The sequence below is a fragment of the Suncus etruscus genome, chromosome 5 (genome assembly GCF_024139225.1).
Source record: "Suncus etruscus isolate mSunEtr1 chromosome 5, mSunEtr1.pri.cur, whole genome shotgun sequence".
Taxonomy (NCBI): Eukaryota; Metazoa; Chordata; class Mammalia; order Eulipotyphla; family Soricidae; genus Suncus; species Suncus etruscus.
This window is the reverse complement of record NC_064852.1, coordinates 151,889,799-151,914,254: the sequence shown is the minus strand read 5'-3', so window position 1 is coordinate 151,914,254 and position 24,456 is coordinate 151,889,799. Positions and strand designations below refer to the sequence as shown.

At 43.5% G+C, this 24,456-nt stretch overlaps 1 protein-coding gene across 2 annotated transcripts in view; it reads left to right on the top strand.

Moving 5' to 3' along the window:
- VPS13B (vacuolar protein sorting 13 homolog B) overlaps positions 1-24,456 on the top strand; it is a 724,212-nt gene that overhangs the window by 642,946 nt on the left and 56,810 nt on the right. For both annotated transcript variants that reach the window (XM_049773957.1, XM_049773956.1), the window contains exons 40-42: positions 10,132-10,313; positions 11,379-11,728; positions 17,390-17,551. In XM_049773957.1, the coding sequence (XP_049629914.1) occupies positions 10,132-10,313; positions 11,379-11,728; positions 17,390-17,551 (694 nt within the window). The remainder of the gene's footprint in view (positions 1-10,131; positions 10,314-11,378; positions 11,729-17,389; positions 17,552-24,456) is intronic.

Below are 24,456 nucleotides of genomic sequence, written 5' to 3'. Positions count from 1 at the left end.
AATCACCCTCCTCCCCACCCAACCCCCGCCTGTACCCTAAACAGGCTCTACATTTCCCTCATACATTCTCAATATTAGGACAGTTCAAAATGTAGTTATTTCTCTAACTAAACTCATCACTCTTTGTGGTGAGCTTCCTGAGGTGAGCTGGAACTTCCAGCTCTTTTCTCTTTTGTGTCTGAAAATTATTATTACAAGGGTGTCTTTCATTTTTCTTAAAACCCATAGATGAGTGAGACCATTCTGCGTTTTTCTCTCTCTCTCTGACTTATTTCACTCAGCATAATAGATTCCATGTACATCCATGTATAGGAAAATTTCATGACTTCATCTCTCCTGACAGCTGCATAATATTCCATTGTGTATATGTACCACAGTTTCTTTAGCCATTCATCTGTTGAAGGGCATCTTGGTTGTTTCCAGAGTCTTGCTATGGTAAATAGAGCTGCAATGAATATAGGTGTAAGGAAGGGGTGTTTGTATTGTATTTTTGTGTTCCTAGGGTATATTCCTAGGAGTGGTATAGCTGGATCGTATGGGAGCTCGATTTCCAGTTTTTGGAGGAATCTCCATATCGCTTTCCATAAAGGTTGAACTAGACAGCATTCCCACCAGCAGTGGATAAGAGTTCCTTTCTCTCCACATCCCCGCCAACACTGTTTATTCTCATTCTTTGTGATGTGTGCCATTCTCTGGGGTGTGAGGTGGTATCTCATCGTTGTTTTGATTTGCATCTCCCTGATGATTAGTGATGTGGAACATTTTTTCATGTGTCTTTTGGCCATGCGTATTTCTTCTTTGTCAAAGTGTCTGTTCATTTCTTCTCCCCATTTTTTGATGGGGTTAGATGTTTTTTTCTTGTAAAGTTCTGTCAGTGCCTTGTATATGTTGGAGATTAGCCCCTTATCTGATGGGTATTGGGTGAATAGTTTCTCCCACTCAGTGGGTGGCTCTTGTATCCTGGGCACTATTTCCTTTGAGGTGCAGAAGCTTCTCAGCTTAATATATTCCCATCTGTTAATCTCTGCTTTCACTTGCTTGGAGAGTGCAGTTTCCTCCTTGAAGATGCCTGTAATGTCCTGTAGTGTTTTGCCTATGTGCTGTTCTATATATCTTATGGTTTTGGGGCTGATATCGAGGTCTTTAATCCATTTGGATTTTACCTTTGTACATGATGTTAGCTGGGGGTCTAAGTTTAATTTTTTGCAAGTGGCTATCCAATTGTGCCAACACCACTTGTTGAAGAGGCTTTCCCTGCTCCATTTAGGATTTCCTGCTCCTTTATCAAAAATTAGATGGTTGTATCTCTGGGGAACATTTTCTGAGTATTCAAGCCTATTCCACTGATCTGAGGACCTATCCTTATTCCAATACCATGCTGTTTTGATAACTGTTGCTTTGTAGTACAGTTTAAAGTTGGGAAAAGTAATTCCTCCCATATTCTTTTTCCCAATGATTGCTTTAGCTATTCGAGGGTGTTTATTGTTCCAAATGAATTTCAAAAGTGTCTGATCCACTTCTTTGAAGAATGTCATGGGTATCTTTAGAGGGATGGCATTAAATCTGTATAATGCCTTGGGGAGTATTGACATTTTGATGATGTTAATCCTGCCAATCCATGAGCAGGGTATGTGTTTCCATTTCCGTGTGTCCTCTCTTATTTCTTGGAGCAGAGTTTTATAGTTTTCTTTGTATAGGTCCTTCACATATTTAGTCAAGTTGATTCCAAGATATTTGAGTTTGTGTGGTACTATTGTGAATGGGGTTGTTTTCTTAATGTCCATTTCTTCTTTATTACTGTTGGTGTATAGAAAGGCCATTGATTTTTGTGTGTTAATTTTGTAGCCTGCCACCTTGCTATATGAGTCTATTGTTTCTAGAAGCTTTTTGATAGAGTCTTTAGGGTTTTCTAAGTAGAGTATCATGTCATCTGCAAACAGTGAGAGCTTGACTTCTTCCTTTCCTATCTGGATTCCCTTGATATCCTTTTCTTGCCTAATCGCTATAGCAAGTACTTCCAGTGCTATGTTGAATAGGAGTGGTGAGAGAGGACAGCCTTGTCTTGTGCCAGAATTTAGAGGGAAGGCTTTCAGTTTTTCTCCATTGAGGATAATATTTGCCACTGGCTTGTGGTAGATGGCCTTCACTATATTGAGAAAGGTTCCCTCCATTCCCATCTTGCTGAGAGTTTTGATCAAGAATGGGTGTTGGACCTTATCAAATGCTTTCTCTGCATCTATTGATATGATCATGTGGTTTTTATTTTTCTTGTTATTGATGTTGTGTATTATGTTGATAGATTTACGGATGTTAAACCAGCCTTGCATTCCTGGGATGAAACCTACTTGATCGTAGTGGATGATCTTCTTAATGAGGCATTGAATCCTATTTGCCAGGATTTTGTTGAGGATCTTTGCATCTGCATTCATCAGTGATATTGGTCTGTAATTTTCTTTTTTGGTAGCGTCTCTGTCTGGTTTAGGTATCAAGGTGATGTTGGCTTCATAAAAGCTATTTGGAAGTGTTTCTGTTTGTTCAATTTCATGAAAGAGTCTTGCCAAGATTGGCAGTAGTTCCTCTTGGAAAGTTTGATAGAATTCATTAGTGAATCCATCTGGACCTGGGCTTTTGTTTTTCGGCAGACATTTGATTACTGTTTTAATTTCATCAATGGTGATGGGGGTGTTTAGATATGCTACATCCTCTTCCTTCAACCGTGGAAGATTATAAGAGTCCAAGAATTTATCCATTTCTTCCAGGTTCTCATTTTTAGTGGCGTAGAGTTTTTCAAAGTAGTTTCTGATTACCCTTTGAATCTCTGTCATATCAGTAGTGATCTCTCCTTTTTCATTCCTGATACGAGTTATCAAGTTTCTCTCTCTCTCTTTCTTTGTTAGGTTTGCCAGTGGTCTATCAATCTTGTTTATTTTTTCAAAGAACCAACTTCTGCTTTCGTTGATCTTTCGGATTGTTTTTTGAGTTTCCACTTCGTTGATTTCTGCTCTCAGCTTTGTTATTTCCTTCTGTCTTCCTGTTCTTGGGTCCTTTTGTTGAGCATTTTCTAGTTCTATTAGCTGTGTCATTAAGCTACTCAGGTAAGCTCCTTCTTCCTTCCTGATGTGTGCTTGCAAAGCTATAAATTTTCCTCTCAGTACTGCTTTTGCTGTGTCCCATAAGTTCTGAGAGTTTGTGTCTTTATTGTCATTTGTTTCCAGGAACCTTTTTATTTCCTCCTTGATTTCATCTCGGACCCACTGGTTATTGAGCATGAGGCTGTTTAACTTCCAGGTGTTAAAGTGTTTCTTCTGAGTCCCTTTGGAGTTCACAAATAATTTCAGAGCCTTGTGGTCAGCGAAGGTAGTCTGCAAAATTTCTATCCTCTTGATCTTATGGAGGTATGTTTTATGTGCCAGCATGTAGTCTATCCTGGAGAATGTCCCATGTACATAGGAGAAGAATGTGTATCCAGGTTTCTGGGGATGGAGTGTCCTATATATATCCACTAGGCCTCTTTCTTCCATTTCTCTCCTCAGGTCTAGTATATTCTTGTTGGGTTTCAGTCTGGTTGACCTGTCCAGTGTTGACAAAGCCGTGTTTAGGTCCCCCACAATTATTGTGTTGTTGTTGATATTATTTTTCAGATTTGTCAGCAGTTGTATTAAATATTTTGCTGGCCCCTCATTCGGTGCATATATGTTTAGGAGAGTGAATTCTTCCTGCTCTACGTACCCCTTGATTAATATAAAATGTCCGTCTTTGTCCCTTACAACCTTCCTGAGTATAAAGTTTGCATTATCTGATATTAGTATGGCCACTCCAGCTTTTTTATGGGTGTTGTTTGCTTGGATAACTTTTCTCCAGCCTTTTATTTTGAGTCTATGTTTGTTCTGACTATTCAGGTGCGTTTCTTGTAGGCAGCAGAAGGTTGGATTGAGTTTTTTGATCCATTTAGCCACTCTGTGTCTCTTAACTGGTGCATTTAGTCCATTGACGTTGAGAGAAAGAATTGTCCTGGGATTTAACGCCATCTTTATTTCAAAATTTGGTGTGTCTTTTGGGTAGTCTTGTCTTAGATTAGGTCTTTCAGTTTTTCTCTTAAGACTGGTTTTGTGTCTGTGAAGTTTCTGAGCTGTTTTTTGTCTGTGAAACCATGTATTCTTCCATCAAACCGGAAAGTGAGTTTTGCTGGGTATAGTATTCTGGGTGAAGCATTCATTTCATTCAGTCTTGTCACAATATCCCACCACTGCTTTCTGGCATTGAGCGTTTCTGGTGACAGGTCTGCTGTAAATCTCAGGGAAGCTTGCTTGAACATGATTTCCCCTTTTGATCTTGCTGTTTTCAGAATTCTGTCTCTATCTGTGGGATTTGTCATTGTGACTAGGATGTGTCTTGGGGTGGTTTTTCTGGGGTCTCTTTTGGTTGGTACTCTTCGGGCATGCAGGATTTGATCACATATATTCTTTAGCTCTGGAAGTTTCTCTTTAATGATGTTCTTGACCATTGATTCTTCCTGGAAATTTTCTTCCTGGGTCTCTGGGACTCCAATGATTCTTAAGTTGTTTCTGTTGATCTTATCATAGACTTCTATTTTCGTCTGTTCCCATTCTTTGACTAATTTTTCCATTGTCTGCTCATTTGCTTTAAGTTTTTTGTCCAATCTCTCCTGCTGTATGGAATTGTTATGTATCTCATCTTCCACAGCACCAAGTCTATTCTCAGCTTCTGATACCCTGTCCCAGAGCTTATCCATTTTGTCATTCACTTCGTTTACTGAGTTTTTCAGGCCTGTTAGTTGACATGTTATTTCAGTTTGGAGTTTTGTCATTTCTGCCTTCATATTTTCTTGGTTCTTATTAGTGTTCTGTTCAACTCGATCCATGGTTTCTTGGAGTCTGTTGAGCACCTTCCATATTGCTAGTCTAAAGTCCTTATCTGAGAGGTTGATTAGTTGTTCAGTCATTATCTGGTCCTCAGAATTGTCATCTTCATTCTCTATGTCTGATGCTGGCCTGCGCTGTTTCCCCATTGTCACATTTGTATTGTGGGTTTTTCTACGTGTTGTAGTGGTATTCATTGTCTATATGATGTAGGCAGCACACTCCTCTGGCTCCTCCCTTTCTGGATGGGCTGACTTGCCTCTAAGGGAGGGGAGTCCTCCGTGGATGAAGCCTCACACTGGGTCAAATCTTAGGCCCGAGCATGTAACAGAGAAGACAGTCCAGAGAGAAATGTTTGCTTCTGTGATATAGCGCCGTTCTTAGTGTGATTTTTCCTTCTTGTTGCAATGGAGTTCTTTCCTTAGAAAGAGTGCACGGCCGCGTAGCGAAGCGGAGCGGCCGTGCTCCTCTGAGCCTCTTTTTGCCCCACTCGCAAGAGTTTCACCAAGAGGACAGTAGACAGACATAGACAGGTCACACTCACAGTCTTTCACAGCTGAGCCCCACTGGGCCGGTGTACTTTCGCGGATTTTCCCCGCCTGGTGTCACACACAGGGAGCCAGCTTTTGCAAAGGATAGCCGGTTTTTATGCTCTGAAGTCCCTCCCTGAAAATGGCGTCTGGGCGAGCGAGGTTTCTGGAGGCTCTTTTTGCCCCACTCGCAAGAGTTTCACGCAAGAGGACAGTAGACAGACATAGACAGGTCACACTCACAGTCTTTCACAGCTGAGCCCCACTGGGCCGGTGTACTTTCGCGGATTTTCCCCGCCTGGTGTCACACACAGGGAGCCAGCTTTTGCAAAGGATAGCCGGTTTTTATGCTCTGAAGTCCCTCCCTGAAAATGGCGTCTGGGCGAGCGAGGTTTCTGGAGGCTCTTTTTGCCCCACTCGCAAGAGTTTCACGCAAGAGGACAGTAGACAGACATAGACAGGTCACACTCACAGTCTTTCACAGCTGAGCCCCACTGGGCCGGTGTACTTTCGCGGATTTTCCCCGCCTGGTGTCACACACAGGGAGCCAGCTTTTGCAAAGGATAGCCGGTTTTTATGCTCTGAAGTCCCTCCCTGAAAATGGCGTCTGGGCGAGCGAGGTTTCTGGAGGCTCTTTTTGCCCCACTCGCAAGAGTTTCACGCAAGAGGACAGTAGACAGACATAGACAGGTCACACTCACAGTCTTTCACAGCTGAGCCCCACTGGGCCGGTGTACTTTCGCGGATTTTCCCCGCCTGGTGTCACACACAGGGAGCCAGCTTTTGCAAAGGATAGCCGGTTTTTATGCTCTGAAGTCCCTCCCTGAAAATGGCGTCTGGGCGAGCGAGGTTTCTGGAGGCTCTTTTTGCCCCACTCGCAAGAGTTTCACGCAAGAGGACAGTAGACAGACATAGACAGGTCACACTCACAGTCTTTCACAGCTGAGCCCCACTGGGCCGGTGTACTTTCGCGGATTTTCCCCGCCTGGTGTCACACACAGGGAGCCAGCTTTTGCAAAGGATAGCCGGTTTTTATGCTCTGAAGTCCCTCCCTGAAAATGGCGTCTGGGCGAGCGAGGTTTCTGGAGGCTCTTTTTGCCCCACTCGCAAGAGTTTCACGCAAGAGGACAGTAGACAGACATAGACAGGTCACACTCACAGTCTTTCACAGCTGAGCCCCACTGGGCCGGTGTACTTTCGCGGATTTTCCCCGCCTGGTGTCACACACAGGGAGCCAGCTTTTGCAAAGGATAGCCGGTTTTTATGCTCTGAAGTCCCTCCCTGAAAATGGCGTCTGGGCGAGCGAGGTTTCTGGAGGCTCTTTTTGCCCCACTCGCAAGAGTTTCACGCAAGAGGACAGTAGACAGACATAGACAGGTCACACTCACAGTCTTTCACAGCTGAGCCCCACTGGGCCGGTGTACTTTCGCGGATTTTCCCCGCCTGGTGTCACACACAGGGAGCCAGCTTTTGCAAAGGATAGCCGGCTTTTATGCTCTGAAGTCCCTCCCTTCAGGAATTATTTCTGAGTGCAGAGCCAGGAGTAACTCCTGAGCGCTGCTGGCTGTGATGCAAAAACCAAAAACAAACAATAAAAAAATAATAATAATTCCCACGGGAGCTGTGAGATAGTATGGTGGTTAGGCTACATGATTAGCATGTGTTTGGCTCATGTCCCCTAAGTGCTTATGGTCCCCTAAGCACTGACTAGTTAAACCTGGCCCCCCCAACACACACACATGACCAGATATCCCCAGCATCATGTGGCCTGAACAGCACCACTTCCTGAGGCCACTTCACTATATCACCAGCCTGGTTGGCTGAGAATCCCCAGTGAGGCACACACACAAAAATCAGTCCTATGCACCTTAATCTTAAAAGAGAGAAATGTAGAGGGGCCGTAGGAGGTAAGGTGTTTGCCTTTCATGAAGAAGAACAGTGGTTCGAATCCCGGCATCCCATATGGTCCCCTGAACCTGCCAGGAGCGATTTCTGAGCATAGAGCCAGGAGTAACCCCTGCACCTTGCCAGGTGTGACCCAAAAACGAAAAGAGAGAGAGAGAGAGAGAGAGAGAGAGAGAGAGAGAGAGAGAGAGAGAGAGAGAGAGAGAGAGAGAGAGATGTAGAGATGTAGAGATCTTTCCTCCAGCTTCCATAAGACTCCCAGATTGTAGGGCAACTAAATGGCAGAACCTGAATGTAAATAGGCACATTATTTGGTGAGCACCAAGACTAGAGATTCACTCTTGTAGGCCTTGTGCTGTCTATCCCAGACAGGTTTATGTACAGGCACATTATCTTTAATTTAGACTTGACATATGATGACAATTATATTTCATCATCTTTAGTTTTCTTCTTGAGCATATGAAAATTAAATTAAGGCAAGTGATTGGTAATTGTTTTTGTAAGTGTGCATTTGAGAGAGAGTAATTTCTAACTTAAAATAGGTTAGAACTGGGACCAGAGAATAGCATGGAGGTAAGGTGTTTGCCTTGCATGCATAAGGACAGTGGTTCAAATCCCGGCATCTCATATGGTCCCCTGAGCCTTCCAGGAGCTATTTCTGAGTGTAGAGTGAGGAGTAACCCCTGAGCACCACCAGGTGTGACCCAAAAACCAAAAAAAAAAAAAAAAAAAAAAAAAAAAAGGTTAGAACTGACCTTCAGTGATCAGAGTGATAGATAGCACAGTGATAGGGCATTTGTTATGCATGCAGTTGACCCAGGACAGTTTCAATCCTAGTTTCAATCCCCAGCATTTCATATGGTCCCCCAACCTGCCAGGAGAAATTTCTGAGTGCAGATCTAGGAGTAACCCCTCCTGAGTGTCACTGGGTATGATCCAAAAACAATAACAACAACAACAACAAAAAACCTAACCTTCAGGTGTCTTCTGGAAAGAAGATAATTAAATCCTGGCCTGAGTATCTTTTTTTTTTTTAATTTTTATTTAAGCACCATGATTACAAGCATGATTGTTGTTGGGTTTCAGTCACCAGTGCAACCTTCCCACCACCAAGGCCCCCTCTCATCCCCCACTCCTGCCTGTATCACGACAGGCATTCTACTTCTCTCATTCTTTAACATTGTCATGCTAGTTGTTAGTCTAATTATTTCCCTAACAGTGTTCACCATTCTTTGTGGTGAGCTTCAAATTGTGAGCCTGTCCTTTTAAGCTATTTATCTTTTATCACATCTTGAATGTATCTTTACACTATTGACTAAATAGTAAAGCCCAAATAAGTTCTCTTTATCAATTAGAAAGTTTATAAAAGGGGCCGAAGAGATAGCATGGAGGTAAGGCATTTGCCTTTCCTGCAGAAGGTCATTGGTTCGAATCCCAGCATCCCATATGGTCCCCCATTCGTGCCAGGAGCAATTTCGGAGCATGGAGCCAGGAATAACCCCTGAGCACTGCCGGGTGTGACCCAAAAGCCACAAAAAGAAAAGAAAAGAAAAGAAGAGGGGGGGGGAGGGAGGGAGGGAAGGAAGGAAGGAAGGAAGGAAGGAAGGAAGGAAGGAAGGAAGGAAGGAAGGAAGGAAGGAAGGAAGGAAGGAAGGAAGGAAGGAGGGAGGGAGGGAGGGAGGGAGGGAGGGAGGGAGGGAGGAAGGAAGGAAGGAAGGAAGGAAGGAAGGAAGGAAGGAAGGAAGGAAGGAAGGAAGGAAGAAGGAAGGAAGTTTATTAAAAAAATTCCCAGGGCCAGAGTGATAGCACAGCGCTAAGGCATTTGCCTTGCATGCAGCGAACACAGGACTAACCCTGGTTCAAATCCTGGCATCCCATATGGTCCCCCGAGCCTGCCAGGAGTGACTTCTGAGCGCATCCAGGAGTCACTCCTGAGCGCTGCTGTGTAAGACCCAAAAACCAAAAAACAAATAGTAAAAAAATAATTTGCACAGGAGCTGTGAGATAGTATGGTGGTTAGGCAAATTGCATTCCTTTATCTTTCCTTATAGCTGTGTAGTATTCCATTGTATATACATACCATAGTTTCTAAGGCAATATATGTCAGCAGATGGGAAACAGGGAGAAGGACAGCAAGCAGCCAGGAAGCACTGTGAAGATTATACCTTCCAACCTTTCCCCAAGCGCAGTTCCTGTGCTTCTGGTAGTTTCCATGGAAGTGAGGCAACCAGATGGCAAATTCTTATCTTCCTTCCAGCTCTTGCCCTCACTTTTCACCTTATCCCATTGTGTACATTGAAGATGTTGATAGATACCATGCAAGTGAAGACAGCTGGGTCATTGTCCTCAGGACCCTAATGCTTCTATCACATAGGACAATCTTCAGTTGCATGTTGACTGTTTATATCTGTGGACACAGATGATTTGGAGAAGTAAAACAGGTGAAGCACTGATGGTGATCTGGAAAGTGGGTGTTTGGGCAGCAGCATCACTTGAGGAATTGTGTTAGTCGTAAACTATGAGGAGGGTAAGTTGTGGGAAATGTGGAAGGAAGTGTGGGTTAGAAAGAAGGTCAACATGGCCTGGGGTTCAAGGAAACTTTTGAGACTTCTCTGCTCATAATTCACTGAAAATAATCCAGACAAACCATTTTTATAAGAAATGTTTATGGTATGAGTAAAACATACAAGATTAGATGAGCACAGATTGACTCTCAGACGATGGGAACCAGCTTCAAAAACCCTTATAGAGTGTACTGCACTTACAGAATTTTGGGAGATTGTAATTACTGAACTTTTATTATTTCCTCCCCGCAGCTCTGCTAGTGAATCTGGCTCTCAGAGCACTTGCGACCAACTAATAACACCCACAGCCTTGGCTGCCTGCACTAGGGTTGACTCCTGCTTCACGCCATGGTTTGTCCCCTCTCTCTGTGTCGCCTTGCAGTTTGCTTACCTTGAGCTCCATCTTTGTCATCACCTCGACCAACTAGGCACAGGTAACGTAAAGCTTCAGAATGGAACAGTCTCAGTCCAGCAGAGTGGCACTTGCCGTTCGTGTAGCCAAGCCAGGTTCTATCCCCAGCATTCCATAAGGTCCTGTTGGCCCACCAGGAGTCTTCCCTGTGCACATTTTCAGGAGTAAGCACTGAGCACAGCTGAGTATGACCTCCCCCCCCCCCCCAAAAAAAAGAATACCCCTTGGTATTTACCATTTTGCTTTGAGGTTTTATTTATTTATTTTTTTTCTAGGCTTGTTTATTTTGAGGGTTTTTTTTTTATTTTAATGTGGTACATCCTTTTTTACTCAGTGGATTTCTTTTCAGGAAGTGAAATGTCTTGGAGGAATTTCTGTTTTGTGCATTAGCTCAGGGGGCTTTAGATTCATATGCACAAGTGAAGAAAGGTTGGTGAGCACTGCATGTGAGCATCGGTGATGTTCCATCCTCAGTAGCCATGTTGTCTCACTCACCAGAGCCTCTTTCTGATGGCCCCACCCCTCATCAAGGTTATTGAGTGTCTGAAGTTATTATGCATTCTTCCTCATGAAAATTTTCAAGGAAATTATGACGTTTCAGGTTTTACCATTTTAATTATGACTGTTGAAAGGTGGGAGAGTCACACCGAGCAATGCTTGGGGCTTACTCCTGGCTCAGTGACAGGGCTTAGGGGACTATTGGTGGGGAATAAAGGAGGGTTACCCAGGGCTAACACAGATTAGCCCCTCTTTTTAGCCCCCTAGTGTTTGTCTCTGGAAATGAATGTAACCTTTGAACAAAGGAGAAACGAATAGTGCCCTGATTGAACCCAAAAGTTTGTTTTGCAGTGTCATGTGATAATCAAAATAGTGCATTACCTTCGAGATAATTTATTTTGTTGTTGATGTTGTTTTCCTTTAAGAGAATTTGGAAGTCATTTGATAGCAAGCATTGAGCTTAGTAACCCCAAGTGAACAATGGAAATACCTTTTTTTCTTTCCATAAAGTATGGGCTCAGCTCAGCTACTGTTTTGTTGGGTTTTTTTGTTTGTTTGTTTCTTACTCTTTTTATTTATTTCTCAACAGCTCGACCACAATACCTGCAGCCTTTTATTTCCGATAAGAACCTGCCATCCGAACTCGAATACCTGATAGTTTCCCTCAAAGACCCTCACGGGAACTTTCAGCAGTGGAATCACAGCCGTGTCTGCCAGAAGCTTCGGTTCTCAGCCCAAATGGACTGTAAACTTCTTGAGTATCGGAACGTGACCATGCAGAGCGTGATCCTGCCCTTCGGCGTCTCAGGCCAGGTGGCCTGGTCTGGCAACGTGGGAGAAGAGGTGCTGGACACGACGGTCACCGTTGACTCCCTGTTCCTAAATATTGGGCAGCATGCGGTCCATTCCCTCAACACGGCCATCCAAGCTTGGCAGCAAGTAAGCACATTCTTGAGCACAACTGTTGGCCATTGTGTGTTCGTGGGCTGGGCAGTCTCTTATCATTCCTCTGAAGAAGTTCAGGGCAGACCCAAACGGGAGAGAGTAAAGCATTTGACGGGCACCCAAACTGCAATGGGCTGTCCTTGTTGTAGCCAGGGCCAGCATGCTATTTTGAAAGACTTGGGGAATATGGGTTCTCTGTGCATGCGTCGTAGATCATACCCACATTTTTGTAACTAATGTACCACATCTGTGTGGAAAGGAACCTATTCCCAGACATTTTTTCCAAGTGTTATGGCTCGATGGTGCCAAGCTTTCAGCTTAGCTCTGTCTCAGATGGCCCAGGTATCCACAGCAGAAAAAAAGATAGTGAGGATCATGTCCTGCAGACAGAGGAAGCGACAGGTAGCAATGGGGGAGAACCACAGAGCTTGCCAGCAGCTGCCTTGCAGATTCATTCAGAGAAAGCACTTACCAGGGCATCATTGTTCTAATCAAAAGCTCTTAACTTTTTTAAAATTAATTATTTATGCACAGTGATTATGAAATTATTTATTATTAAATTTTAGTCAGTGTATACTACCCTTCACCAGTGCACATTTCTCACACCAATGTCCCCAGTTTCACTCCCACTTTCTCCTCCCTAACTGCCTCTAGAGCAGGCATTTTACTTCTCTCTTTTCCTCTCTCTTCTCTCTTTTCCTATTTTTTTCCTTTTGACACTACGGTTTGCACTCTTATTAATTAAGGTGTACCATGCATATAACTTTATCCCCTTCCAGCACACATTTCTTGTCCAAAGTGATCATTTCCAACTCTCATTGTCATGGTGGTCCCTTCTCTACCCTACTTGGACTCCCCCACTCTTTGTGACAAGCTTCTACCATGGTTTGGTCCTCCTGGCCCTCTATTTTCTCTGGATATTATTTCCATACTATCTTTTATTTTTTCTCATGCCCTTAAAATGAGTGAGATGACTTTTTACTTTTCTCACTATTCAGAAATTAGCCATATCCAAAATATGATGAAGTCTATGCCGAGAAAGTCTCTGCTGCTGAATAAGCTAGTTAATATGGGAGATGCATATATCTCTGCTACTAGGAAAATATTGCCAAGGCACAATAGAGTACTGTGCTCAGTGATTTAAGAACAAATACAATAAGGTCCATAATGATTCAAGAGCATAACACCTCTGCTTCTATTACTGATTTTCAGAGGAGTAGGATGTTTTCATAAATTTTGTGTAGCTGTTAAGACTGAGCCATTTCCCCACATTTTGTGTATGTATCATACACTTGTACTAGAGCTGACTCCCCATGAGAAACAATCCTTTATTCCTCACTGACCTCATGTGGGGACAGGGGAGGTTGGGGTGTGGGGCTGGGGGACTTAGTTCTCAAACTCAACAATTTTTATGGGAATCAACTATTTTCTTTATATGCATGAAGACCTATACAAGACTAAGGAATTAATTACCTAACATGGCACTACAATAGCAAAGGGAAAGAAGATAACACATCTGTTTCATATTTTGAAATTCTTTTTTAAGGGCATTCCATGGTTTTCTTGTTGCAAAGGACATGCGTAAAATAAGAGCTAGTGTGATCTAAATCTTTGCAGCTGGTTCAAATAGCGAATGTGAAAAAAACCTTTGTGGCTCCAATTTCTGTTTTTTGTCATATTTTGAACAATGCATTTAATAAAAAACAAACCAGAAAATATAAAAGAGTCATTGACAGGGCATCTAAACCTAGGATATTTTCGTCCCGGTATCAGGTCAATATATAAAAAGGACTCGCGTGTGGCAACTACTGCAAAAATGTCTCTCAGAACTATCAGTTTCCTCCCTAGGTCAAAGCATTCTCTTAGCTACAGATATACACATAAATACAATACAGTGCATAAATACTGAAATGTTTTAAGCCACATCAGAGTGTGAATGACTGACTAGCTAATACAGTGCCTTGAAGGAATATTCTTTTTTTAATGGAATGCTATATTTCATTAAGTAGAGCCATATGTCACATAGCATATTGCTGATAGGTACATTCTATGAATAGTTGGTTCTGATTTATACAGGGATTTGGCAATGCTAACATGAGCCACAAGAGGATATACTTCTGTAATTGTTGCTGTAATTTTCTCGTTTCCTCTCATGTCAAGGGTACTTGCCACCAAGTTTTAATGTGGTAGGCATCTAGCCCTCTATTCTAAAGTAAATACAGAAATCATACCACTTTGAAATCACAGGACTTTTGACATTGAAATGGGCTTACCAAGGGTTATTAGGTTCATTGTTTTCTAAGATGTTCTGAATCAGCTTTATCCACTAACGAGGGAATTTTTGTTTTCCCAGGAATAGGCAGGCAACTGCTCTGCAGCGAAATTGTCACCAAGGAGAAACAGAAATGTAATCAATTAGGATAGGCCATGGGAGTAGCCATGTACTTCCCATCAGACTCATATCCCAAGCAAGTCATTTGTCCCTGGCATGGAAGGACCAGACAGTTGAAGCATTAAACAATTTGGCCTTTCACTTATAGGTCACAAGATCAAGATGAACAGAAGCCTTCCTCAGTATCAAGTTTCTCCAGCTGTAGGTTTCTTTCTCATAAATGATGAATGTCTTGTGAAACCAGATTAAGAACCTGAATTCAGTTCAGGTTCAATTTTTCTTTCTTTGCCTTGACCCCAATGCTCTTCAGGAGGATTTTGATTTAAAAACTAAGGTTCTTCCCAGATATCTTTCCTTACATAAAAATGATGTCTCTGTTAAGTGCAAAACTTTATAGCATTCTAACACAAAGTTTCAATAGGAAGAAGTTGTTTTTCATTTCAAATCTGAGTATTCTGAGACTCCGCCAGTATGATATCACATAAAATGTGTAGGAACTTTTCTTTTACAAGATACCAGAATTTAAGGCATTCCCATAAATGTTTCAACTTATAGTTGTAATGAACTCCACAGATGAAGGAACACTCTAGAAACTGTCCTCTGAGGACTTTGAGTATTCCTTAGAAAAATGTAAACAACCCCCTTGTGCTTTTCCATTTACATTTCGTCCCCACCCTTAGATGTATTAAAGGTCAGTTTTCAGAGATGAGGAAAGTAATTTGATTGGTTTGTTTGTTTCTAATCGAGCTCCACCTGGTAACTTAACCTCTGCATTACTCACAGAGGGATCCCAATTCAGTGTGAAAACTGAATTTTGAATCTCTAAGTGGGAGTTTGGAATCTTAGCCCTTTCGTCATATTTGTCTTTTTGGATCTGAAAGGAGTAAAAAGTGTTTACAGGAGAGCAGTGATGTAATTATATGATGAAATCTGGAAATATTTCATCTGAATGATTTAGATCCTGTGATATTAGTTTGACCATAGGTTTGGATAAATGAATGTATATGCAGAGGCTAAATGAGGAGCAGATAAGAACAGTAAGGGTACAGGAAAGAAAAAATATTTTGGAAGAAAATTAATCAAAATATTTATAGTAGAATATTTATTGGGAGAGCATACAATAAGCAAGGCCTTGTACTTGGCTGGCCCAGGTTGGATCCCTGGCCCCACATATGGTCTTTCTGAGCCCACCAGGAATGCAGAGCCAGGAGTAAACCATGAACAAAGCTAGGTGTGGCCCAACCCCCCCCAAATATAAATATGTATTCATAGCAGTTACCTCCAAATATAAAATTAGAGAGTTGGGGAAAAATACACATGATTTCTGTATTTTCTAATTCCTATACAGTGAACATAATATTTCATGTGTCATTTGAACATCAAACAGATTTGTATATATTTGTTTTCTGTGCTGATAGAACTTACCAGACACATCACCATTAGCCAAGCCTTGGCTAACAGACAGGCTTGTGTACTCTGGGCAGCAAAGAGTTCATGATGAGGATAGTACTGGTCACACAGGTGATTGTGGGATCCTAACGTGGAGTCAGTGCTGGGAAGAAGGGCTAGAGAAAGAATATCCTATGAGCATAAAATACGGATCTGGATGACCTTGGAATGCTGCTTTGAGGAAGTGGCCTGAAACTTGGCACCTGAGCTTCATGGAGAAGTCAGTCAGTGAAAGAGTGTTTGGGGCGGGGGGTCGGGGGGTGCCAAAGGGCCAGAAGAACCGGCTAGGAGTGGCTTGGGATGACTGGGGACAGTCCAATGGGACATTTGGGCTTTGGGACCTCAGCTTAGAAAGATTGACAGTGGGCCACACCATATGAGTGTTGGCTGCAACTGTTCTTATCTCAGTGTGACTGGCAGAGATATTCAGAAGACTAGATGGCTGATAGAGCAACAGTCTGGAAAAATAAGACATTTCAGGGCCTTCATCCCCATCCCTGACAACCCAGAGCATAACTTCACCACCTGGACCTGCAGGATGTGATGGCAGTTCCGACCCTCTCTCCTGTCCTTTGCATGCACAGGGCTCCTAGAATTTTTGTCCTTGGGCCTCTTGGGTTTCAAGTTTCAGTGAAAACAACTATAGGCATGAGTGGTGGCCTCCTATATTTTTCCTCATCCCACAAATGGAATATGACAGACTATGGCATCGTGACATTATTTACACCCACATCTGGGAAATGCAGGCCGACTAGAAAAGCATCCATGTAACTCATGTGCTGTTACTACAGATTGGCCAATTTTTTTATATATATATTTTATATATTTTCTGTACCCAGTTTATCATGTACTTAAAGCTATATGTTTACCAAAGGCCTATTTATTAGGGCGTGTGTTGTTGACTTCTTAAAGCCATCACCTAGCCAGCCTGATAAATAAATAACCACTGACAATGCCTTATCACTTGGCCAGTGTTTTGGTTTAACAGCAGCCAATGGAGATATCACCACACAGATGAGGTATCATCACAGAAATGTATTACTAATTTGTTGAGCCTGGGCGGCTTTAATAGGTGACATCGTTGATGGATGAGTTGAAACAATTGCTAGCAACTGGTTTTTAACTCATGTGATTCCTCTTGAAAAATGACAACTTGGCTTATACTATTCTTAGACTTGATCTGTTTTATATGTTCAACCTCATAATAGAGGGAAAGTTGTGGTTTTACATACATGTCTCCTTGAGTGGATTTTTACACACATTCTCTCTCTCTCTCTCTCTCTCTCTCTCTCTCTCTCTCTCTCTCTCTCTCTCTCTCTCTCTCTCTCTCTCTCTCTTTCCCTCTTGCTCTTTCTCCTTCGGGGATATGGAACCATATTACCTAAATGATCCTTACTTTCTGTACAATACGTACAATGTATGTCTTTGGGGATTGGCCCTGATTGTTGCATAGAGAAGGCCAGGAACTGGGTAATTCTATCTGCCAGTGCTCTGCTCCCAAACCTGCTCTCTCCAGTGCATGCTAATTCATTGGAAAATGTTCAGTGTTTCAGGGATCTCATTGTTCTCAACTCTTCTAGGTCTCTGATTCATTTTGCAGGAGCCTAAATCGAAACATACCCTTGGACCGTTGCAGATCTCTTGATGGGGTTTTCTGTGTTCACCCTGAAGTATAGAATATTTGTATACCAGAGCTAATGACAACAGTTCCCATAGAGTTTTCTGCGCTCTAACAGTGGCCACTGGGCAGACAGCTGCCAAACAGCTTGCGATTAATCTGATGCACGTTGGCTCATGTCTTCTTTTTCTTTCAGAACAAGTGCCCTGAGGTCGAGGAGTTGGTCTTCAGCCATTTTGTGATCTGTAATGACACTCAGGAGACACTGCGGTTTGGCCAGGTGGACACAGACGAGAATATTCTGCTGGCCAGTCTACACAGTCATCAATACAGCTGGCGCTCACACAGATCTGCACAGGTAAAAGGACTCTCCCAGCCCCTGTCACGCACTGCACCCCCATGTGAGGAACACAGTAATGTCGGGGGATGAGGCCTGGTCCACCCAGGCTCCCTCCAGGGAAACTCCTGCAGTTGAGGGCTGCAGGGACCCAAGCTGGGCAGCTGCAGAGTAGTGATGGCAAGTCCCAAGGTCTCCTCAATGGAAAATAGGAGATCCAAGAAAAGCTTTCTGGGGGATTGAAGGGCTCAATGAATAGGTGCATGCCAGCCACAGCATAGTGCTTTTCTAGTTCAATTCAGGGTGCAATAAGAGATTTGAATTTTGCCCTTGTGCTGCTCTGTACTGGCCTCAGATCCTACTCACCCTCAGAGGCAGCACAGGATCCATCAGAAGAGCCCAGGAAAAGGCAGCCCAAGGGAAGATTCCACAAGGAAACTCTAGCAGTCCTCCAGAGGACTGCTATTCCTTATTTTGCAAATAAGGAAAATCCTGTCTGCTTGTGATTAAAGAGTGATTTAATATGATTCAATTAGCAAACAGGTTTTCCCATCTGCTCCTCCAGAGGTGCCCTCAGGCTCCCCAGTAGCCAGATGGTGACTTCTGACCGGCTTTGGCCACATTGCTAGTAAAAATTTCAAGGAAGTTCATACAGAAGTAAGGAAGTTCTTACAGAATTTGACTTCATCTGATGAGAAGTGAGAAAACTATAATGAATAATCTTTCTGAAATCGAGGTTCTCAGGAAATGTTTCGGAGGCACGCCATCCCACTCGGCTTCTTTGAGTCTGGCACATGCAGCCCTGCTGCATGATCTGGCTTCTCCACAGCAAAGTTCCCTGGCACCAGGTTTCAGTTCTTTGAGCTTGTGACATAGTCAAAGGACACTTCTGTGTTTGGGTCAAAATGAATTCTCTTTGCTCTTTGTTCTTGTTTGCTTATTTGTTTTTAGCTCTAAAAGTGAGACTATAACAGATACAGATGAATACATGAGATTTTAACACTCATAGAGAACCCATGTTCATACTTATAGAACCTTCGAGATCTTTCTGGAGATGTGCGTTCTTTAGAACAAGACACTCCTGAGGGCAAGTGCCCCAATCCCCTGTTATCTCCTTAGGCATTCCTACAGCAGCTGGGGCTTTGGTAAGAGGAAACAGAACAGAGTAAGCACCATGCACCACCACCCCCAGCCTCCATCCTTTCCTGGTACAGACTCCACCCTGGCTCCCAGAGACTCTCTAAGTTCAGAACAGAGAGTCTCATGCCCAGAAGCAGAGCTGGCAGCTGGGCGGGGTTGGGGGTGTGTGTGAGAGGAGCCGTAGGACAGCCTGATGGATATGCCTGGCCATATTTAGATTCTCACATCATCTTGTTCTTTAGCCTTTGTGTCTGCTTCTTGCTGAGTTTCATGTTGCCTCCGGGGCTGTCTAACATTTATCTGGGAATGGTCAGCAATGAGAGCTGTGAGTTGGGACTGAATCCATGTGTTTTAATAATCTCTCTACTGCCATTACCACAACATGGGTGAACTCCTAGGTTCAGGACACACAATTTGTCTCTTAGAATAACCCAGCCACCAGGTTGGCAACAAAAGGCTGGGAATCATTGAGGGCACTAAAATGCCACCTTTCAAACGAAATCAGGCATCCAGATCCAGGATGTGCCCTGGCAGATCTTTCCTTGTGTTGCCCAATGCAAACCACAACCATAACACACAGCAATGACAAGGGCAATTGGTCTGTTGTTTCTATTTTACCTTTGAATTTACTACTACATTTTCTGGATAAGCCAATGGCATTAGTATTTAGGATAAAACTTAGATGAGACTTATAAAAATCTTTCTCTTAAACTCCATCTACATTTGTGAAAGGAAGTTTTGTTTTAGGACCCTTGGAAGTCTGAGGTCTTAATGGACCCAGAGGGTCTGTGTGGAATTCCTTACATCCCCAATTTCAAACTCAGTTTTCTAATGAGAGTTACAGTTGAGGATCAGGAGGGGAAAAAATAGTTTAAAAAGCAAAAAGGCAAACTCCATTTGCTTTAGAGTGCACCTGGAAGGGGTCAGTGTCTCACAAGTGAACACAATGTTCCTTTTCCACACTCCAAGCGTTGCACAGCGGACTAGGTTTAGGGAGTAGTTAGGTCTGTGTGTTGACATGACCTTAGTCTTATGTGTTGACACGACCTTGGGTGTTAACCAGCTCATCTTCTTAGGGAGGGTTTCTGAAGCCGGGAGAAATTAACTCTACTAAACCCAGAGTTTTAGCTTGCAGAAGCCACACAAGAGGGGTGACACCTGGCAGGGCTTCAGAGGTCATCTGGCCCTTGCACCACCCCGGAGGTTGCTAACAACAGTAAATCTCGGCAGGAGGGGATGGGACATGGACTCAAACAATTCCAGAAAGCCCTAGCCGGAAAACCTTTGCCGAAATGAAAAGTTATAAACTGCCCTTGTACATGTTCCAAAATAGAGTCACTAAAAGTGCTGGACGTCCAACAGCAGTTTCTTGCCTAAGCAAACAAAGGAAGAAGAAAATGATTTTCCAGGGAATAATAGAGCATGCTCAGCTGCACTGTCCCATTTGCCACCACACAGGGCCCTACACCACCCAACAGAGTGAACTTGAGAGCAGATCGGAAGAAGTAAAGACCCATTGAGAGATGAATGTTGAAAGATGTGCTTCTCATCCTGTGAAGCTGAATACAGAGGCTGGAATTGTTCATTTATGAGCTCTTGTCCCCAGAAATGGGCAGTTCAAGCTAAGAGACTTTTGTTTGATGGAAGCAAATCCAATATAGTCAGCAATGACAGGCTTCATAGAGCCCTTGCTCTGTGAACTTCCTTATCTGGTAACTTCCTTATCTGGTAAACCGAGAGCACCATTGCCCAGTTCCACAACTTTCAACTGAAGTGCCTCCCTCCAGTTCATCAGGACCTGTATTTGCTATGACACTATAACATCTTTCCAGAGGGCACAGTTCCAAGGCCCAGGGAGATTTTTAGCCACCAAATAAAACTAGGTGAAAATGAGTTTAAGGGGAGCCAGAGAGATAGCACAGCGGTAGGGCATTTGCCTTGCATGTAGCCAATCAGGACGGATGGTGGTTTGAATCCCGGGCATTTCATATGGTCCTCCGAGCCTGCCAGGAGTGACTTCTGAGCCGCAGAGCCAGGAGTAACCCCTGAGCGCCACCAAGTGTGCCCCCAAAAACAAAGAAAGAAAGAGAGGGAGGGAGGGAGGGAGGGAGGGAGGGAGGGAAGGGAAGGAGGGAGGGAGGGAGGGAGGGAGGAAGGAAGGAAGGAAGGAAGGAAGGAAGGAAGGAAGGAAGGAAGGAAGGAAGGAAGGAAGGAAGGAAGGAAGGAAGGGAGGGAGGGAGGGAGGGAGGGAGGGAGGGAGGGAGGGAGGAAGGGAGGGAAGGGAGGGAGGGAGGGAGGGAGGGAGGGAGGGAGGGAGGAAAGAAAAGAAAAGAAAAGACAAGAAAAGAAAAAAGAAAAGAAAATGAGTTTAGGGAAAAGCATAGGAAATAATAAACTGTTTCTTTAAAATGAATGTTGTGGGGCCAGAGCAATAGCACAGCAGGAAGGACATTTGCTTTGCATGCGGCTGACCTGGGTTTGAGCCCCAGAATCCCATATGGTACCCTAAACCTCCTGTCAAGCGTGATTTCTGAGTGCAAAGCCAGGAATAATTCCTGAGCACTGCTGGGTGTAGCCCCCAAACCAAACTAAATAAATAAATTTATGTTATCAGATCTTTCATAAACTTAAGGGAGATGATAGATGTGTCAAAAATGCAAACTAACTAGGTAAGAATTGAGAGGCTCAGGAGAGCTTACAGTGCTTGCCTTGCACATACCTGACCCTAATTTTATCCCCCACACCATGTAGTCCCATTTTTAGTTGTTGTTTTTTGTTGTTTTTGTTTTGTCAGGCCACACCCGTTTGATGCTCAGGGTACTCCTGGCTAAGTGCTCAGAAATTGCCCCTGGCTTGGGGGGCCCATATGGGACGCCAGGGGATCGAATATCGGTCCTTCCTTGGCTAGCGCTTGCAAGGCAGACACCTTACCTCTAGGGCCACCTTGCCGGCCCCAAATTTTTTGTTTTGCTTTTTTTTTTGTGTGTGGTTTTTGGGTCACACCCAGCAGTGCTCAGGGGAAACTCCTGGCTCCATGCTCAGAAATTACTCCTGGCAGGCATGGGGGACCATATGGGAAGCTGGAATCAAACTGATGACCTTCTGCATGAAAGGCAAACGGCTTACCTCCATGCTATCTCTCTGGCCCCTCATTTATCAATTTCATCAAATAAAATGCAATTCTTATTATTCTCCCCATAATAAACATGAGATACATAATTCATGTGTATACATAACTTTATAAAAAGAGCATCCTTTGCCACCATCACAACTAAAAGATTTAAATAGGCTCAGTGGTAGACAGCATGCTTTGCTTGTATAAGACCCTCTATTCATACCCAAGCCACCCAGAAACAAAAACAAACTTAAAAAACAATGACAAAAAATTTTAATAGTTGACTTGGGAAGCAAAGGAATAATGCCCTGTGTTGACCAAACTTTGAATTATAATGTTTCAAGTACTAACCTGTAATGTAGGGAACACATTACATATATGGAAAAGTTTACTGAGAAGAAATGTAGGGCCTGAGGGCATGGCTCAAATGGCAGAGAATATACCCGCACCCATAGGCCCCAACTCAGCACCTACAGTGTAGCCCTGAGATGGCCCCACACCATCAGGCAGGTCCATTCTCAATAAGAAGGAGGGTCAGAGACATTGTACAAGAGTTTAGGCATCTGTCTTGCATGTAGATGACCTGGGCTCAATTCCTACCTACATATGGTCCCCTAATCATGGCCAGGAGTGATTCTTGAGTATTGCCATGTATATTAATGGTTTTTATTTTTCTTTTGGGGCCACAGCTGACAGTGCTCAGGTTTTACTCCTGGCTCTGCATTCAGATATCACTCCTGGATATCACTCGGAGGACCATATTGGATGCCAGGAATCAAACCTGGGTCAACCAATTGCAAGGCAAATCCCCTACCCACTGTTCTATCATTCCAGACCCCAACAGAATTTCTTTTTCTTTTCCAGAAGCAATTTGATTTTATAAAAAACATCAACTATTATAAATGTTAATGTGGTAACTCAACTAATCATCAGCTCTCAAGAAACAAATGAAGTTAAAATGAGGATTCTGATGCAGATATATTCATTACAATCCATTTATAATATTAGAAAAGTAATTGCCAAAATGTTCACTTTGAAGGAAAGAAGAAATGTGTGACATATTTAAAAAATAAGCTACTAGGAGATGTTTAAGTTTTTAGTCAGTGCCGTGGTATTTTCCAGGAAAGGAGAATATAAAATCTACATTTGCTTCATAGGCTCCACCACAAAAGAAAAATGCATAAGAAAACGACTGGGCAGGGTAGGTTCTCTGTGATTGCCTCTGGGGGGTGGGAACTCTTCTCCTTTATCATATTATTACATGTCTCAACTTTTTCAGGTAAAGGATATAAATTATTCAGTTAGACAAAGTTGACAGAGACTCCTGGGAATTGTGATGGCTAGTCTAAAGGACCAGGGTTCCACATGTTAACTGGGACAATGGCAGTGCCATGACCATCTATATTACTTCTCATAAAAATCATAGTTTTTCCCCTTGGATGTTTTTTTCATTATAGCATTCCACTTCCCCAGTCTATCTTGCAGAATATACCCCACATCAATCTCCTAAAGAATGTTGATTATCAACACCCATTCAGAAATCTCCACAGTGTTCTCCGTTATGCAGCCATTGATTTCTAAGTGGCCTGGCAGCTTTAGCTGACTCTCTTGCACATACCTCTTGCACATACCTGACTCTCTCACCTCTCATCCAGCCTCCCCTCCCACTTACTTGTGGTAGGGGCTCCCCAGAAGTGCTCAGAGGGCCCACTGGCCATTCCCAGAAGCATTCAATGCTCACCACATTCCTCCACAGTGCTTGGGAATCACAGGGTGCCAAGATTCAACCTGTAGGCATGGCTTTCATGCCCATTCATGGCTTTTTCTTTCGTTCTTTTGTGATGGAGACTCCCAAATGCTTCCCAGGAGTCTCAGGGCATCAGGATCTGATTCTGCTTGAGCCCCACAGTGCTGGAGATACCCGGGTCATGCTGTTACTTCTGAAGACCTCTGGGGCTGTTCCAGTGGTGCCAGGAATTGAAACCATGTCAGAAGCTCTCCAGGCATGTGCCCTAACCACTGTGCCACCTTCCATCACCACCCCTTTTTATTCAGTAGCCCTACATTTATTGTGACTTTATAGGTCTAATAAAATATGTGCTCTGCTAAAAAAATTTTCCAATGAAATGAATCAGGTAGGCTCGTGAATAGATGGCCAAGGTAGTACATCCAGGGAGTAGAACCAGCTTTTGTGAAAGACACAGAGGCATGAAGCAGCAGTGGAGGAAAGAGGGGCTGGGTGAACAGGGCTGCAGGAAAGCAGGCAAGCAAGGCTCCATCAGAAGGAGACCTGGAGCAGGCCAAGAGGGCACCCTACGATGCAGATAGGCACTGCCTAAAGGTAATCTGCAGCCCAGAGGGCCCAATGTGACTCTCCATAGAGGCTGGACTCAAAGGGCATGTCTGGTAGACAGAAGTGTTGGGAACACAACAGTCTGGATGGACAGAAAGATGGAGGGCCAGACGGATGGGTGGATGGATGTGTGGTATGGATGGATTGAATGACAGATGGATGTGTGGGCGGGTTGATGGATGAAAGAATGGTTGAACAGATGGAGAGACAGCAAGTCATGCTCAGGACAAGTAGGCCCAGACATAACATTAGCTGGGTTTTTCTGTGAGGAAGGGTGAGCTTGTTACATGGCCAGAGGTAGTAGGGAAGTCCAGTGGG